This window comes from Hylobates moloch, unplaced genomic scaffold, assembly GCF_009828535.3.
Source record: "Hylobates moloch isolate HMO894 unplaced genomic scaffold, HMol_V3 SCAFFOLD_10, whole genome shotgun sequence".
NCBI lineage: Eukaryota > Metazoa > Chordata > Mammalia > Primates > Hylobatidae > Hylobates > Hylobates moloch.
The window spans coordinates 85,241,530-85,257,287 of NW_026652285.1; the positions used below are offsets into that span (position 1 = coordinate 85,241,530).

General features: G+C 47.8%; 2 protein-coding genes across 9 annotated transcripts in view; one reads left to right on the forward strand and one right to left on the reverse strand.

The window, feature by feature from the left end:
- Positions 1 to 1,176: 1,176 nt before the first annotated feature.
- On the forward strand, positions 1,177 to 14,309 carry SLC31A2 (solute carrier family 31 member 2). 5 transcript variants are annotated; one of them, XM_032164909.2, is made up of 4 exons: positions 1,177 to 1,296; positions 7,923 to 7,989; positions 11,672 to 11,867; positions 12,924 to 14,309. In XM_032164909.2, exons 1-4 carry the CDS (start codon positions 1,291 to 1,293, stop codon positions 13,090 to 13,092), a joined length of 438 nt encoding a protein of 145 aa, XP_032020800.1. In that variant the 5' UTR covers positions 1,177 to 1,290; the 3' UTR covers positions 13,093 to 14,309. The 5 variants fall into 5 exon arrangements, with proteins under 5 accessions (XP_032020800.1, XP_058301055.1, XP_058301054.1 ...); XM_058445072.1 differs by lacking the exon at positions 1,177 to 1,296 and adding an exon at positions 1,445 to 1,459; XM_058445071.1 differs by lacking the exon at positions 1,177 to 1,296 and adding an exon at positions 1,972 to 2,352.
- The window catches only part of FKBP15 (FKBP prolyl isomerase family member 15), a 60,676-nt gene continuing 58,753 nt past the window's right edge, over positions 13,836 to 15,758 (reverse strand). For 3 of the 4 annotated variants that reach the window (XM_058445068.1, XM_058445066.1, XM_058445069.1), the window contains one exon: positions 13,921 to 13,968. The gene's annotated coding sequence lies outside the window, so the exon portion shown is untranslated. Of the gene's footprint in view, positions 13,969 to 15,758 lie in introns of all 4 variants that reach the window. The other variant, XM_058445067.1, reaches the window with a different exon arrangement.

Genomic DNA, 15,758 nt, shown 5'->3' on the forward strand with positions numbered 1-15,758 from the left:
AGGTGGGCAGATTACGAGGTCAGGATTTCAAGACCAGCCTGACCAATATGGTGAAACCCCATTTCTACTAAAAATACAAAAATTAACCAGACATGGTGGTGCGCGCCTGTAGTCCCAGCTACTCGGGAGCCTGAGGCAGGAGAATTGCTTGAACCCGGGAGATGGAGGTTGCAGTGAGCCAAGATCGCGCCACTGCACGCCAGCCTGGGCGACAGAGCGAGACTCTGTTTCAAAGAAAAGAAAAAAAGCTGTGTGACCCTGAGGATTCTACCATTTACTGAACAAGCTTTCACTGCCAGGTTACATGCTGATAATTTAGCATGTATGTTTTAATCTCTATGACATAGATTTTATTATTTTCATTTTACTGACCAGAAAACTGAGGTTCAGAGATGTAAGCTATTTGCCTACGGTCCCAAAGCCAATAGTTGATGCGTATGGATGTGAACTGAGGTCAGCTCCAGGCTCAAGGTCTCTGCTAATACTGTCCTTAGTAAGGTTTCTCTGAAGAGCCTCTTTACTCATAGGCTGATTAGCAAAGGGTTCCTAAATATGCTTAAGAATCAATAACCATTAAAAATCCCTCACCCTACAAGAAACTCCCCATCAAAAAACTGGATCAGTGAAATGAACAGGCAATACACAGAAATGGAAGTACCAGTAAGAAAAATAGTTTACTACCCTAGTAATCAAAGAAAAACAAAATTACACGGGTGTATTCCTTTTGGCTTATCAAATTGGAAAATATTTTTTTAAAAAGAAAAATGTAATTATCTTGTAATGACTACACTAAAAATCTAGGGCATAATTGACTTAATTTACTCTAAATTTGTTGCTATTGTGTCCATAGCACGGACTTTCCCATTTTCAACTCAATATATGTTACGCTTGGGGTAGTTTATTACAATGAGCAATAAACATTCTCATAATCGCCAAGACAAGCCAAGTGCAAAACAGGAAGGGCGAAGATAGAGGGCAGCAGGTGGTCTCTCTCGCTCGCGACTCCGGGAACGCCAAGCCTCAGCCCTTGGGAACCTGGGGCGCAGTGCCTGGGTCCTGGCCAGGGGACGCGCCCGAGGACGCCGAAGTAGGGCGCGTGTGGGGACCACAACTCCCAGGCGCCCGCGCGCCGCCTCGCCCGGACCACGTGATCCGTGCAGCCAGGGTCGCTCTCGCGGCGGCGGCGGCGGCGGCGGCGGCGGCGGCGGCGGCGGCGGCTGTTGAACTGACTCGGAGCGAGGAGACCCGAGCGAGCAGACGCGGCCCTGGCGCCCGCCCCGCGCACTCACCATGGCGGTAAGAGCCGGGCGCTACAGTGAAGAGGGTGGGCGGTTGGGGCGGGGTCTCCTGGAGCTGCCCTCTCGGCACCTCGAATCTTCGCTGCCGCTGGCCCCGGGCTGGTGAGGGGTGTGCTGGCAGCATTGCCAACAGCCGGAACAGGGTTGGGGGGACGCGGCAGGTACAGTTTGCGGTGGCTCTGTGGTTTTCCTCTTTATTTGTCCCTCCTGCTGGGAGGCAGTCCGGCTAGGCGAGCAGTTACCGAGCGCCCGCGGTGGCGCGGCTTGAGAGTGGGGGCGCGGTGGCTGAAGACAGCTGGGTCCGGGGTCCCCAGCCCCGGACCTCTGGCCGGCGCCCCAGGGCGGAGGGCAGCGCCTTGGGAGATTCCAGGAAGGCTTCCACGAAAGGGAAACCCCCGGCGCATTTCAGCCCGCAGCCCCGCGCGCACACCGAGCGCCCATCCCCGGCCCTGCTCTTGTCAAGTTTGTAGCCTGATTCTTCGGGGAATAAAACAGAACCAGCTACTTTCCAGCTTCCCTACACTTTCAGTCAGAAAACAGCGTTTCGGACAAGCTGTTTTTCTTGGTAGGGTTCACCTGGGCTGGAGAGAACGACAGCTTGCAAGACTCGTTCGTCTTTGAAGAAGTCATATCATTTTCTTCATCCCATGAAGAATGTCATAGAATTTAAGATACAGGACGCTCAGCCTGGGCAACATAGCTAGACCCCGTCTCTACAAAAATTAGCCACAAGTGGTGGCAGGCGCCTGTAATCCTAGCTACTCGGGAGGCTGAGGCAGGAGGATGAGGAGGATTGCTTGAGCCCAGAAGTTCCAGGCGGCAGTGAGCCATGACCTTCGGCCTGGGCAACAGAACCAGACGTCCTCAAACAAAACAAAAAACAAAAAAGATACAGGAAGTCTATACAGGCCATTTAGTGAAATGATCAGCCGTCCTTTAAAAAGGGAAATAGATGGAAAGCACTTGCAAAAGTTCCCCAGCCAGTCAGCCTAGCACTGGGACCTTCATCTCCTTCCCAACCCTTGTTTACAAATAAGGAAGCTTTTCTCAAAGTGTAAGTAACCCCAAATGAAAACATATAGAAGAAAACAAGTTCCAGGGATTGCTCCCTCCTTCACCACAGCCCCACCCTGAAAAAAGCACAAATCAATTAAACTGTCAGAGGCCAAGATTCATCCCAAGTAGGAAAACAAGATTGGGGCCCTGCCCCTTGCCTATCTGACCACAAAGCCCTGTAATTGAAAACTGCAGCCCAGATCGCTTCTCTCAAGTCAGGGTGTGCTGATTTCCGTCTTTTCCTCTAGCAAAAAGGCAAAAGTAGAAAGGGTTGAGTGACAGGTGAGTCTTTGTCCCTCTGGGGCTTCGGACTCTGTGGGTACTTCCAGCTCTGAACACACCATACAGTTCATCTTCCCAGCTGTCTCCTGCTTCTCTGGCTTCAGAACTGTCCTAGCCAACTGCTCTCTGGCCAGGGCAGGTGTCTCTCAGGCGGCTTGGTCCCCAGCACCCCCAGGGAGCCTCCACTGTGCCTCCCTTTCTCTGACCTACACCCTATTGTAATTATTTGCTCACTTAATGTTCCCCCTCATAGACAGGTAGCTCCCTAAGGGCCAAAGACTTGTCCCATTCATCTCTGTATCGCCAGGTTCTGCACAGACCTAGCACAACAAAAAGAAATGTTTCAAATTACTCTTACTGTTCTGTGGGTGTTCAGGTCTATGGCAAAACATGTCTGGGCTGTTTTGGGCTCCTAAGATAACTGGCCCAGGCCCAAGGATGATAGAAGGAAACCAGTTATGGCAACTCCCTGACTAATTAGCCTCTAGGGACATTCCATTCATACCATCTGCTTTACCAAATGGACGCGGAGAAGGGGTGATGGGCATCACCCCTACCTCCACCTGGCAGAGATGGTGCTAGAGGCTTCTGCTGAGGATGAGGCCATCTCCCGTGTAAATGGAGTTTCACAGTATTGTTTGTACCTGTTTGGTTTTGTATATCAATCTTGTGTAAACATTTTGCTGTGTCAACAAATGTTCTTTTTGAAAGCCTAACAGGAGAGATCTCTGAGTAGTAGGACTCAAAATGATTTTTTATTTTCTTTTCGGTACTGTGTCAGCTTTTTACATTGAGCTAGTGCCATTGGGGGTGGGGGATAAAAGCTATTCTTATTTTTAAACTCTTCAACATTTTTAAAAGTCTTCAACATGATTTTTATCATGTTGTGATGTGACCGCCTAGATTTCCATTTTGAGGCTCTCATGTAATTTACTTGACCAGTCCCTGTTGGTTGACGGGAGACCATCATGGTTCCTATGATTTCTCAAAGTGTGACCCCCAACAAACACCTGTCCCAGAAACACCCAGTACACTAAGGTTTGAGAACCAGTACAGGCTTTCCAGAAAGATCTCTGGCTCTGGGTACCTGATTGCTGAGTGACCATGGGGAGATAAGTGGGCTTTTATGTACCTTCCTTGTTAAAGAGGTTAATAATAGTAGGCACCTGCGGAGATGTCACAGGGAGTGACACATAATAAATGGAAGGTGAACATGGTGCAGGCACATGCAGGCCTTCAGAAGACACAGAGCTATGTGGCTGTTCTGTCCAATCAGATGCTTTCACATTTCTTTCTCTGTCCTGCGGCTCCACGGTCTCCAGTAAGCCCAGTCCCTGGGTAGGTGCAGGCAGGGGTTGGTGACACAAGTCAGACCCCTTTTGTCACTGAAAGGCATGTTAGCTGAGTGTAGGGAGTAGAACAGCTAGGTTAGTCCCAGCTGTCTACCAAACCTCAGGCTGCAGCGTCCAAATCTGAGAGGAGATGCATAGATGTGGTGCCCCATCCAACCCGGAAACAGAGGCACACTCACTGTTGTTGTTGTTGTTGTTGTCGTTGTTTGAGACAGAGTCTTATTCTATTACTCAGGCTGGAGTGCTGTGGCATGATCTTGGCTCACTGCAACCTCCACCTCCCGGGCTCAAGTGATCCTCCCACCTCAGCACCTCCCAACTAGCTGGGACTACAGGCACATGCCACCACCCCTGACTAATTTTTGTATTTTTTGTAGAGACAGGGTTTTGCCGTGTTGCCCAGGCTAGCACTTTTTTCTTTTACAAGGTTTCAGGAAAAGAGTAGATAGAGCTCAAGATGGGAGCCTGTGAAAGTGAGGCCAAACCAAGGGAAAGGGTTCCTAGAGTCGTGTCCTCATCTTACAGACGAGGAGACTGAGGTCCACAAGGGGCTTTCTGCGTGTCAGCAGCTCAAGGCCACGCAGCTGGTTCCTGGCAGAGCTGGGAGGCAGATCCAGGCAGTGCAGCTTTAGAGACCGTGCCCCTAACCACTAGCCTTGCTGCCTCTATTCAAACTGCAACAAAGTGAACTGAGCCTCAGAATCTCCTGAAGGGGGCTGGTTAAAAACTATGTCTTCCCTATCTCCTGTGGCTCTGACCCTGGACTCTAATTTAGGGACCTGAGGAGGCCCAGGAATCTGTACTTTTAATAAGGCCCTGGAGTCTAAGCAGCTGCTGCTGTCCCTCTACACTAAGCCGCTTGCCAGTGTGGAGCTCATGATTGGCCTGTGGTTTCCCAGTGATTCACCCGGGACTGACTCTGCCTCTGCGGATCCAGCTATAACAGCATCGTCATCCACACCTGTGATCCGCTCCAGTGTCCTCCCTCCCACCCTATCCTCTTTGCCTTTTCATCCTGTTGTCCGCTGTCGTCCCTGGGCTCTGGTCTTACTCTCCCATCCCCAGACTGGTCCTTGTTTGTTTCCTTTATTTAAGGTGCACTCTTTATGTTTCTCAGGAAATATGGGCCAGCTACTTGCTGAACATCCTTCGGGAGCTAAGCATGATTGTCCTAATTGCACAGAGGCTTTTTCTCATACATTCCTTCCTCTCCCCAATTTCTTCCCATATTTTGTTCCAAAGTGGCCATATCAGTTTCTTCTGCTGTTTGCATATCTTCCTGAAATGTTAAAACAACTGAAAGACAGCACAGCCCTCATCTCTGTCTAGTATTGCACAAGAAAGTGGGCTGTTTTCTGTGTTGTAGCATCTGTTTTTCTCTTGCCAAATGAGGGCCTGGTAAGAAGACCCAGGATCCAGTCCTGATGCTACCACCAACTCACAGTGTGACCCTGGGCATGTCACAACTGCCCCTCGGACTTCCGGTGCCGCCCTGAGAAGCTGCATTGAGAGCAGTTAGGAGCACAGAATCTGAAGCCAGCCCACCCAGGCAAAATTCTAGCTAGCAACTTGGCAAGTTACTTAAATTCTCTCTGCCTTAGTAGTCCCATCTATGAAATGGAGCTAAGAATAATAATTCCTCTCTTGAAATTAAGTGAGTTAAGACATATAACATTTTTAGAAGAGTGCCTGGCACAGAATAATCAGTGTCATTTCCCTCTCAGTGTGAAAAAAAGAGGGTTGCTCTAAATTAGCACTTCCTAGAGGATAGTCTATGAGATTCTTTCCCACAGGGCACTCAGCAAGAGAAAAAGGAGAGGAGAGAGTTCTAGGTACAGGCTTCTGGCAGTGCAGAAAGCTGTTAAACCTTATTTTGTCTAATTCCAGTCTCTCCCAAACTCCCTTGACCATAGAATCCATTTTTCCCAGTACCTCCTAGCATCCTGTGCTTCTCCCATGGAACACTTCTGAGAAATACCCCTCCAGCTTTGACGTGTATGGGAAAAAAGGCACTGGGATTATTGAGCCCTTACTGTGTGTCACTTTGTGTGGATGGATTTACAGAGTTTTCCCCCAGCTCCCTTCGGAGGAAACTGAGGCCAGAGAGAGGCCCTGGTTAACAAATCTGTTTTGTTCCAAATCCTGGACTCAGTCTACTATTCTTTACCATCTCCTTTGGTCCTAACTATTGAGAGGGGGAGGATTGGAGACGACTAGAACATGCAAGGCCTGTGGTTTAGGGCTGTCATCTGCAAGCAGAAGTTTGTGGCTCTGGTTTCCGGGAGGCTACAAGACACCCACATGGCACAGCTTCCTGACAAAATGGCAGCTAATCAAATCTGCCTACCCTTCCACCCCTCCAGTGATGTTTGCCTCCGCCGGAACTCCTTTTCTGTAAGAACTGATGGCCCCCACAGCCTTCACAAGAACCCACAGTCTCACTCCGTATCTTCCTCCCTTGAACACAAACTGAGAGTAACCCACTTCTAAGGAAGTGGGGCAAATCCTTTTCCCTCTTTGTACTCATTTTCCTCACCTGGAAATGAGAGGGGGTGGAGAGGGACTCAAGTTGGGCCAGATCAGCATTTTTCAAACTGAGTTTCAGCAGAGCTCATATTTCTCTCCCCTCTCCACCCTGGGCCCCGTGTTTTTATATAATGGAATTAGAAGAAAGATTTAAATTGGCTAGTGTTCCCTGGCGAAGAAACCTGAAAGCCATGGGACTAAAACTCTGAGGATACCTCTAGTGCTAAGATTCAAGGATTCTAATATTTGGCCATTGTCTTAGAAGGCAAAGGCTTCCACTAGCTGATTACAACTCAGCCAGGACCTCCTTAGCTGGGTAACACTGACAGTGTTTGCAGAACTGCTTGTGCTAGCTGAGGGCTTACCTGGGGACCAGAGGGGGCCTTCACTTCCCTGAGAGGGTGAACTAACTGATAGATCTGTTGGGCCCTCATCTTTCCAAACAGTCTTTAAGCCTGGTGTGGGCATCTAAATTCACCATCCAGCTCCCACCATACCTTCCTTTCTTGGAGACTGGGAGGAAGCACCATGTCCTGGAATGTCCAGGGCTTTGGAATCCAGCTAGACTCAGGTTTGCCAACTTACTAGCTTTGTGATCACCAGCAAATTACTTCTCTAAGGCTAGTTTCCCTAACTTTCCTTCCTGTAAAATGGACCTAATTGTCCCTGTCACACAGAGGACTGTTGTGACAATGAAATGAGATGATGTAGAAAAAGCCCTTGATGCCACCCTGAACACAAGGTGGAGCAAGCACCCTCTGAACAGGCATCTGACAGGCACTGCATGGCCACTGCTTTTACCTGCAGTCTTTCCTGTAAGGCTGTGAACTCACCAAGGTCAGAGACATTAACCTACTTCCATAATGCTGGGCACACGAACTGGGCTCAGCAAATGTATAGTGAATGAGTGGACAGATGTGGAGTACAGTGAAGACAGCTGCCTCTGGGCCCCTGCACGATAAACACTGTGGGATCTGTCTAGACTGAACAGGACAAAGAGGACTCCAGGCTCCCATCACACGGGAACCTGTTCTGGAGCTGCAGCAGAACGGCTAGGGTCCCAGGGGGTAAGAAGAGGCAGTTGCACTTGGAAGGCATGGAGGGGACATCCCCACATAGTCTGAGGACACTGTCACATCCTGAGCCAGTTGGTCCAGCGAGGATGGGCACTCCCACACCTCTATTCTCATATGGAGCAGGGCAAGCTCAATTATAGCTCTGCTGCTGACCCTACTGGGCAAGTCTCAGTTCTTTATGGCCTCAGTTGGCCCTGATGACTTCTGATGGCCCTTCCAGCACTTCCAGTGACCCCATTTTTCTGGGCTCCCAGAGGAGGTGCTGGAGAGCATTAAGGACTGTAACATCCACTGCCCTGTGCCCCTATGATGCAGATTCCCTTCTCTTTCAGATGCATTTCATCTTCTCAGACACAGCGGTGCTTCTGTTTGATTTCTGGAGTGTCCACAGTCCTGCTGGTAAGAATTGGGGAGCTCCAACTTGTAGCTTGGAAAGCCTTGTAGCACTAGGCAAGGGAGAATCTGGGTTCTCTTGATTCTCTGTGGGCATTTAAGTGAGGCTGATTCCTCTGGCATAAACACTGAGCAGGAACTTCACATTTATAATTCCATTTGTAACCACTCTCCTTCAGATCGCAAAGGGCTCCATTATCTTACTGATCTTCACAAAGGCCGAGAGGCAGGGAGGCAGCTTTTCCCTCTGTTACAGGGGAAGAAACTAAAGCCCAGAGACAGGAAGAGAGACTCATGCAGGGTCACACAGTAAGTACGCATCAGAGCCACAACTAGATCAAGGCCTCTGGGTGCCACCTGGCACCTCCCTTATCCAGGGTTCATTGTTCTGCACCAGTTCAGAAGCCCACAGCAGCTGCTGGAGATGAGACACCAATTTGAAAGGGAAGAATATTCCTTTGGTTTGAAAAGGCAGAGTTTGTCACTAATTCATGAAGAAGTTATTTTTCAACTTAAATAACTGCATCTTAAAAAGAGACTGGAAACAGCCCAAATGCCCATTATTGTGGGTGCAGATTAAATAAATTATGGTCATCCCTACAATGGGTTACCATTTCTTGTTATCTATTGCTGAATAAACAGTGGCTTAAAACAAGTCATTTTATCATTCTCTCTCAAGGTTCTGTGAGTTGACTGGACCCAGGTAAGTGGTCCTCACTGAAGGTCTCTCATGCAGTATAGTCAGACAGTGGCTGGAAGTAGGGTCATTTGGAAGAGTTCCTCACTCTCATGCCAAGTGGCTGATACCGGTTGTTAGCTAGGACCTCAGCTGGAGTTGTTGGCTGAACACCTACATGTGGCATCTCCTATGGCCTGGGCTTCCTCGTGGCAGAGTGGCTAGATTCCAAGATCGAGTGTCGCAAGAGAACAAGGTAGAAGTACGTGGGATTTTCAAGACCTAGCCTTGGAAATCAGATAGCATTACTTCTACCTTTATTGGCTGAAGCAGTCATGAAGGTCTTCCTAGGCTAAAGGAGAGGGAACAAACACAGACCCCACCGCTTGATGGCAGGAGTGTTGACATCATAAGGAGATGTGGGGTAGGATATATTGGAGTGGCTGTCTTTGGAAAAATAATCTATCACAGATATGATGAAGCCACTGGGGAAAAGGTAAATTCTGTGTGAACTGAGGTAAAACTGGATGATAAAGTCAAATGCAAAACAGTATGCCTAGATAGGATGCTGTCATTTGGACAGAGGCTGATATATACATTGAATAACAGAGGTTGCTCTGGGGAGGAGAATTGGGGTGAAGGGAGATTGGGGTGGGAAGAAAACTGATTTTTCTCTTTTTTTGAAATGAAGTCTCTGTCGCCTAGGCTGGAATGCATTGGCGCGATCTTGGCCCACTGCAACCTCCACCTCCCAGGTTCAAGCAATTCTCTTGCCTCAGCCTCCCGAGTAGTTGGGACTACAGGCATGCACCACAACGCCCAGCTAATTTTTCTGTATTTTCAGTAGAGACAGGGTTTCACCATGTTGGCCAGGCTGGTCTCAAACTCCTGACCTCAAGCGATCCACCCGCCTCGACCTCCCAAAGTGCTGGGATTACAGGCATGAGCTACCATGCCCGGCCGGAATTTTCATTGTATTCTTTTTTGCACTGTTTGAAGTTTCACCATGTACGTGAAATTACCTATAATTTTATGTTTTAAAAACCTGCATCTGTCAGATGATTTTCTCCTGGGAGCCTGTGGGGAAAAAAAACCCAACTGTTTTTTCTTTTCTTACGCTGAACACACTTCTGTGACCAGATGTGTAGGCTTTCCCTCAGTGACAACTTTTCTGATACCAGCTGGGTGTCCTACAACTCAGTTCAAATCTGACACTAACCAGAGTTAGTGCAGATCCCACAGGTTAAGGGCACAGTCCCACAAGGCTGCCTCCTGCTTCAGGCACCAATCACAAGTCCCAGCTTGTCTCCCGTACTTCTGGCCAACTGGCTATACATCAGGGTTCCCATAACGCCTTCGTTGGGGTCAATTATTTGATAGAATGGTTCACAACACTCAAGGAAACACTTAGAGTACAAATGGGCCAGGTGTGGTGGCTCATGCCTGTAATCCCAGCACTTTGGGAGGCCGAGGCAAGTGGATCACCTGAGGTTAGGAGTACAAGACCAGCCTGACCAACATGGTGAAACCCTGTCTCTACTAAAAATACAAAAAAATTAGCCAGGTGTGGTGGCAGGTGCCTGTAATCCCAGCTACTTGGGAGGCTGAGGCAAGAGAACTGCTTGAACCCAGGAGGTGGAGGTTGCAGTGAGCCAAGATTGCGCCACTACACTCCAGCCTGGGCAACAGAGCAAGACTCCATCTAAAAAAAGTACAATGAGTAGCTTGGTGGAAAAGATGCATGGGGCAAGGCATGTAGGAAGGGGTTCAGAGCCTCCAGACCCTCCCTGGGCTTGCCACCTTCCAGGTACCCCCATGTGTTCAGCAGCTGGAAGCTTTTCAAATCCTGTCCTTTTAAAAAAATTATTCATATGTAATAGTTGTACATGTTTTGGGGTACATGTGATATTTTGATACCTATATACAATATGTAATGATCAAATCAGGGTAACTGGGGTGTTTATCACCTCAAACATTTATCTTTGTGTTGGGAACATTACAATTCTATTTTGAAATAGACAATAAATTATGGTTAACTACAATTTCCCTACTGTACTGTCGAATACAACAACTTATTCCTTCTATCTAAACTGCATTCTTTTGGGCTTCTATGGAGTCTTCATATAGAGGCATGATTGATGACCTCATTGGCCACTGGTGATCAGTTCAACCTTCAGTCCCTCTCTCCTTCCAGAGGTAGGGACTGGCGCTGAAAGTGCCAACCTCCAAGCACAAGGTTGGCTCCCCTGGTAACCAGCCCCTATCCAGAGCCCATCCAGGAGCCTCATCCATCAGTCATCTCATTAGCATATAAAAAGACACCACTTCAGAGTTTCCAAGGGTTCTAGAAGTCGTGTGCCAGGAAACCAGGGCAGAAACAGGATATATATATCTTATTATGTCGCAGAGTCCAGTAAAATACTTTAGCTGGACCACTTATTATCCCTTTTAGTGAAACAAAAGTAGTAATTAACAGTTAATTTTACACAGCAGCTCTAATAAGCACTTGATAGTTTCTGTAAAATAATTTATTGGGTTTTCCCCTATTATAAAAGTAATATATATAAAAGAAACCTTAGAAAGTTAGGCAAGAACATAAAAACCACCTGTATCCTACTTTGCTGAGATAACTGTTACTCTTGTGCTGTTTATCTTTCCTTCCAGACATTTTTTGCATACTTACATATAAATAGGACCTTGCAGTACTCATCGCTTAACAAGAAGTCATGACAGATTTGTGCAGCCTGCCGGGGGAGTGGGTGGGGTGATGGTACATGGCTTCTTCACCCTCAGCCCCTGGATTTTTCAGGTGGCTTCTCTTCCTGATCTCAAAGTCACACTCCAGCTAAGAAAGGTCTGGTGAAGACAGTGAAGAAGTTCGGAGCTCAGCAAGGGTGGGGAAGAAGATGCAAGAGAGAGGTGGATGGAGTGGATTCCATGAACAGGTGGAGGTGCTGGAAGGGAAACAGTACTGGCCTGGCCCTGTCTCCACAACTCTGCCTCCTTTGACAGGCATGGCCCTTTCGGTGTTGGTGCTCCTGCTTCTGGCTGTACTGTATGAAGGCATCAAGGTGGGCAAAGCCAAGCTGCTCAACCAGCTGCTGGTGAACCTGCCCACCTCCATCAGCCAGCAGACCATCGCAGAGACAGAGACAGACGGGGACTCTGCATGCTCAGATTCATCCCCTGTTGGCAGAACCCACCACAGGTACAGGCAGTGGGTATGGGAAAGGGGCAGAGGCCTCACATTCACCCTGAGAGACAGGCTGGCCCAGACAGCATTAGCCCCACTTCACAGAGAGGACAGCGAGGCCCAGGGAAGGACCAGGACTTGCCAAAGTGGCTACACATAGCCAAGTGAACTAGAGCTCATGTCTCCTGATGCCCAGGCCACAGCACTCGCTGTGAACAGCCAGCCACTTGAGAGGCTAAGAAGGCTTTCTTTAGGGAACTGTGATCTTCAGATGCAGGCCCCTATCTAGCAACTGAGGTGGCCACCCACCCTCCCCCAAATCTCACCAGTTCCATGGGTCACTAGGCTCCCATATCCAGGAGGGGATCTGCAGCTGTCCTGAAGCAATGTATCCCACTTGGTGGGAGGAGGATGACAAGCTCTCCTCTCCTCCCTTCCTACTCAAATCAGGCAACCACTTAGGGTCCCTGTTCTGCCCTCTGTCCAGCCCCAGCCTCACCTGTGCTTAATAAGCCTGCCCATTCCATCACTAGCCACTCTACATGGGTGTCTCAGATCTTCACAACTGCACTACAAGGGAAGTATTCTCATTCCTGTTTTACTGATAAGGAATCTTACTTTCAGAGAGGTTAAGACATTTGTCTAGGCCACTTTTAGTTAGAGGCAGGTCTAGGAACTGATAATGTCACCTAAGACCATGCTTTTTCTTTCCATTGTCATACTGCCTCCCAAAGTAGATTCAGGGGGGAAATACGCCTTACTGATGATTTTCTCTTATTCCTTATCAGAAAGACAGATTATAGATACCCTCATTTTCCCCTTTGCCTAGGATGCCAGGAAGCTCGGAACCAAATGTAGTGAAGATATGTCTCTTTAAAAAGAAATCTCTTGAGTTTTTTCTGGGGGTGGGGGTTGGCGGGAGAGCAGAAAGAAATCTCTCCTGGGTTAAGCATACAAATTATAAATAATCGGTTCATGTAACTCAACAGCTTTCTACTCCCTGATATCAACTCCCAGCTTCCTCATTACCAGCTCATTACCAGGATTAACTTGCTTCTCCTTTTTATCTAGGTGGTATTTGTGTCACTTTGGCCAGTCTCTAATCCATGTCATCCAGGTGGTCATCGGCTACTTCATCATGCTGGCCGTAATGTCCTACAACACCTGGATTTTCCTTGGTGTGGTCTTGGGCTCTGCTGTGGGCTACTACCTAGCTTACCCACTTCTCAGCACAGCTTAGCTGGTGAGGAATGTGCAGGCACTGAAGCTGGAGGGACACGGGGCCCCCTCTTCCAGACACTATACTTCCAACTGCCCTTTCTTCTGATGGCTATTCCTCCACCTTATTCCCAGCCCCTGGAAACTTTGAGCTGAAGCCAGCACTTGGTCCCTGGAGTTCGGAGGCCATTGCAGCAACCTTCCTTCTCGGCCAGCCTGCATAGGGCCCAGGCATGGTCTTGTGTCTTAAGATGGCTGCTGTGACCAAAGGGAGAATGGAGAGAACAGGGGTGGCAGGGTTACTGAGCCCATGACAATGCATCTCTGTGACTCAAACCAGGAATTTCCAAAGATTTCAAGCCAGGGAGAAGGGTTCTTGGTGATGCAGGGCATGGAACCTGGACACCCTCAGCTCTCCTGCTTTGTGCCTTATCTACAGGAGCATCGCTCATTGGACTTCCTGACCTCTTCTGTCTTTGAGGGACAGACAGAGACCAAGCTAGATCCTTTTTCTCACCTTTCTGCCTTTGGAACACATGAAGATCATATCTTCTATGGATCATGTTGACAAACTAAGTTTTTTTTATTTTTCCCATTGAACTCCTAGTTGGCAATTTTGCACATTCATACAAAAAAATTTTTAATGAAATGGTTTCATTTTATTCATGATGGATGGCAGCAGCTGCTGAGACCTATTTCCCTTTCTTGTGGGGAGAATAAGTGACAGCTGATTAAAGGCAGAGACACAGGACTGCCTTCAGGCTCCTGGTTTCTTCTCTGGTAGACTGAGCTCCTTCCACCAGAAGGCACTGCCTGCAGGAAGAAGATCATCTGATGGCCGTGGATGTCTGGGAAGCTCTTCATGGCCTTAATGCCCTCCTTTATCCTCATCTTTCTTCTATGCAAAACAAAAAACTGCATCTAATAATGTTCAATACTTAATGTTCTCTATTTATTACTTACTGCTTACTCGTAATGATCTGGTGGGGAAACATGATTCAGTCACTTAAAATACTGATTAAGCCATGGCAGGTACTGACTGAAGATGCAATCCAACCAAAGCCATTACATTTTTTAAGTTAGATGGGACTCTCTGGATAGTTGAACCTCTTCACTTTATAAAAAAGGAAGAGAGAAAATCACTGCTGTATACTGAATACCTCACAGACTAGATAGAAAGATGGTTGTAAGCTTTGGGAATTAAAAACAAATACATTTTAGTAAATATGTATTTTTAAATATTATTCTATGACTGTTCTGTTCTCCTAATTCCAACAGAAAGCACATGAACCCTTTTAACAACTGCAGGGGCTGAGTGGGGCTAATAGAGCTGGTAGTGCTCTTTATAAGCCTGTCTGAGGACAGTCTATCCATCTGCTACAAAGACAACTCTGCTCAGGGAAACCCAGCCCTGAAATGCTGCACCCAGGTAGACACTCCAGAATGCCAACTGAGGCAAGTCATTCTTCATTCATATAACAAGTATTAATTGAGTACATGCTATAAGAAAAGTAACTGTCACACGGACTATAAGCACCTGTGTTGGCACAATTATTTAGCATCTTCTCTCCCTGCAGGCAGAAGCAAATATAATAGCCACTAGCTAATTTACAATAAGAAATAACTGCCCTAGAAAGTAGAGTATGTCACACCTTTAGGACTGATCAGGGCACTCCCCCATGTTTGCAGGGAACTGGAAAGCTGCCTGGTGTCTCAATAAGTTTAAGATTTTGTAGAGCAGGTGTGTTCTCGCTGATGGATCGTCAACAGTCCATTTCTTAAGTCCTGACCAGCTAATGCTCCCTCCCCTGTGGTATGCAGAGATGGGCATCTCCATGGATAATTGGCAAACTCTTCAGTTTGACAGTCTCTTTCAATGTGGTTAGACACTTGTGGTTTTTATAGTGTAGAGGACTTAATTTTTCTTTTTTTTCTTGTTTTTTTTTTTAAGAATCTATGCTTTAGAGGCCGGGCGTGGTGGCTTACACCTGTAATCCCAACACTTTGGGAGGGCGAGGCAGGAGGATCACTTGAGGCCAGGAGTTCGAGACCAGCCTGGCCAACATGGTGAAACCCCATCTCTATCAGAAACACAAAAGTTAGCTAGGCGGTGGCAGGCACCTGTAATCCCAGCTACCCAGGAGGCTGAAGCAGGAGAATCACTTGAACCTGGGAGCTGGAGATTGCAGTGAGCCGAGATTGTGCCACTGCACTCCAGCCTCGGTAACAGAGCAAGACTCCATCTCAAAAAAAAAAAAAAAAAAAAAAATCTATGCTTTAGAAACAGTGATTATATGGGTAGACCTAGTAGGCAATCCATTGCTTCACTCTTCAGAGCCCAGTCACAAAAGGTGATGTTTTTCCTAAATTCCTAATTTAAAAAATTTTTTTTAATTTAACAAATATCTGGCCAGGCGCGGTGGCTCACGCCTGTAATCCCAGCACTTTGGGAGGCAGAGGCGTGTGGATCACGAGGTCAGGAGATCGAGACCATCCTGGCTAACACAGTGAAACCCCATCTGTACTAAAAATAAAAAAATTAGCTGGGTATGGGGGTGGGCGCCTGTAATCCCAGCTACTTGGGAGGCTGAGGCAGGAGAATGGCATCAACCCAGCGGGGCGGAGCTTGCAGGGAGCCGAGATGGTGCCACTGCACTCCAGCCTGGGCGACACAGCAAGACTCTGACT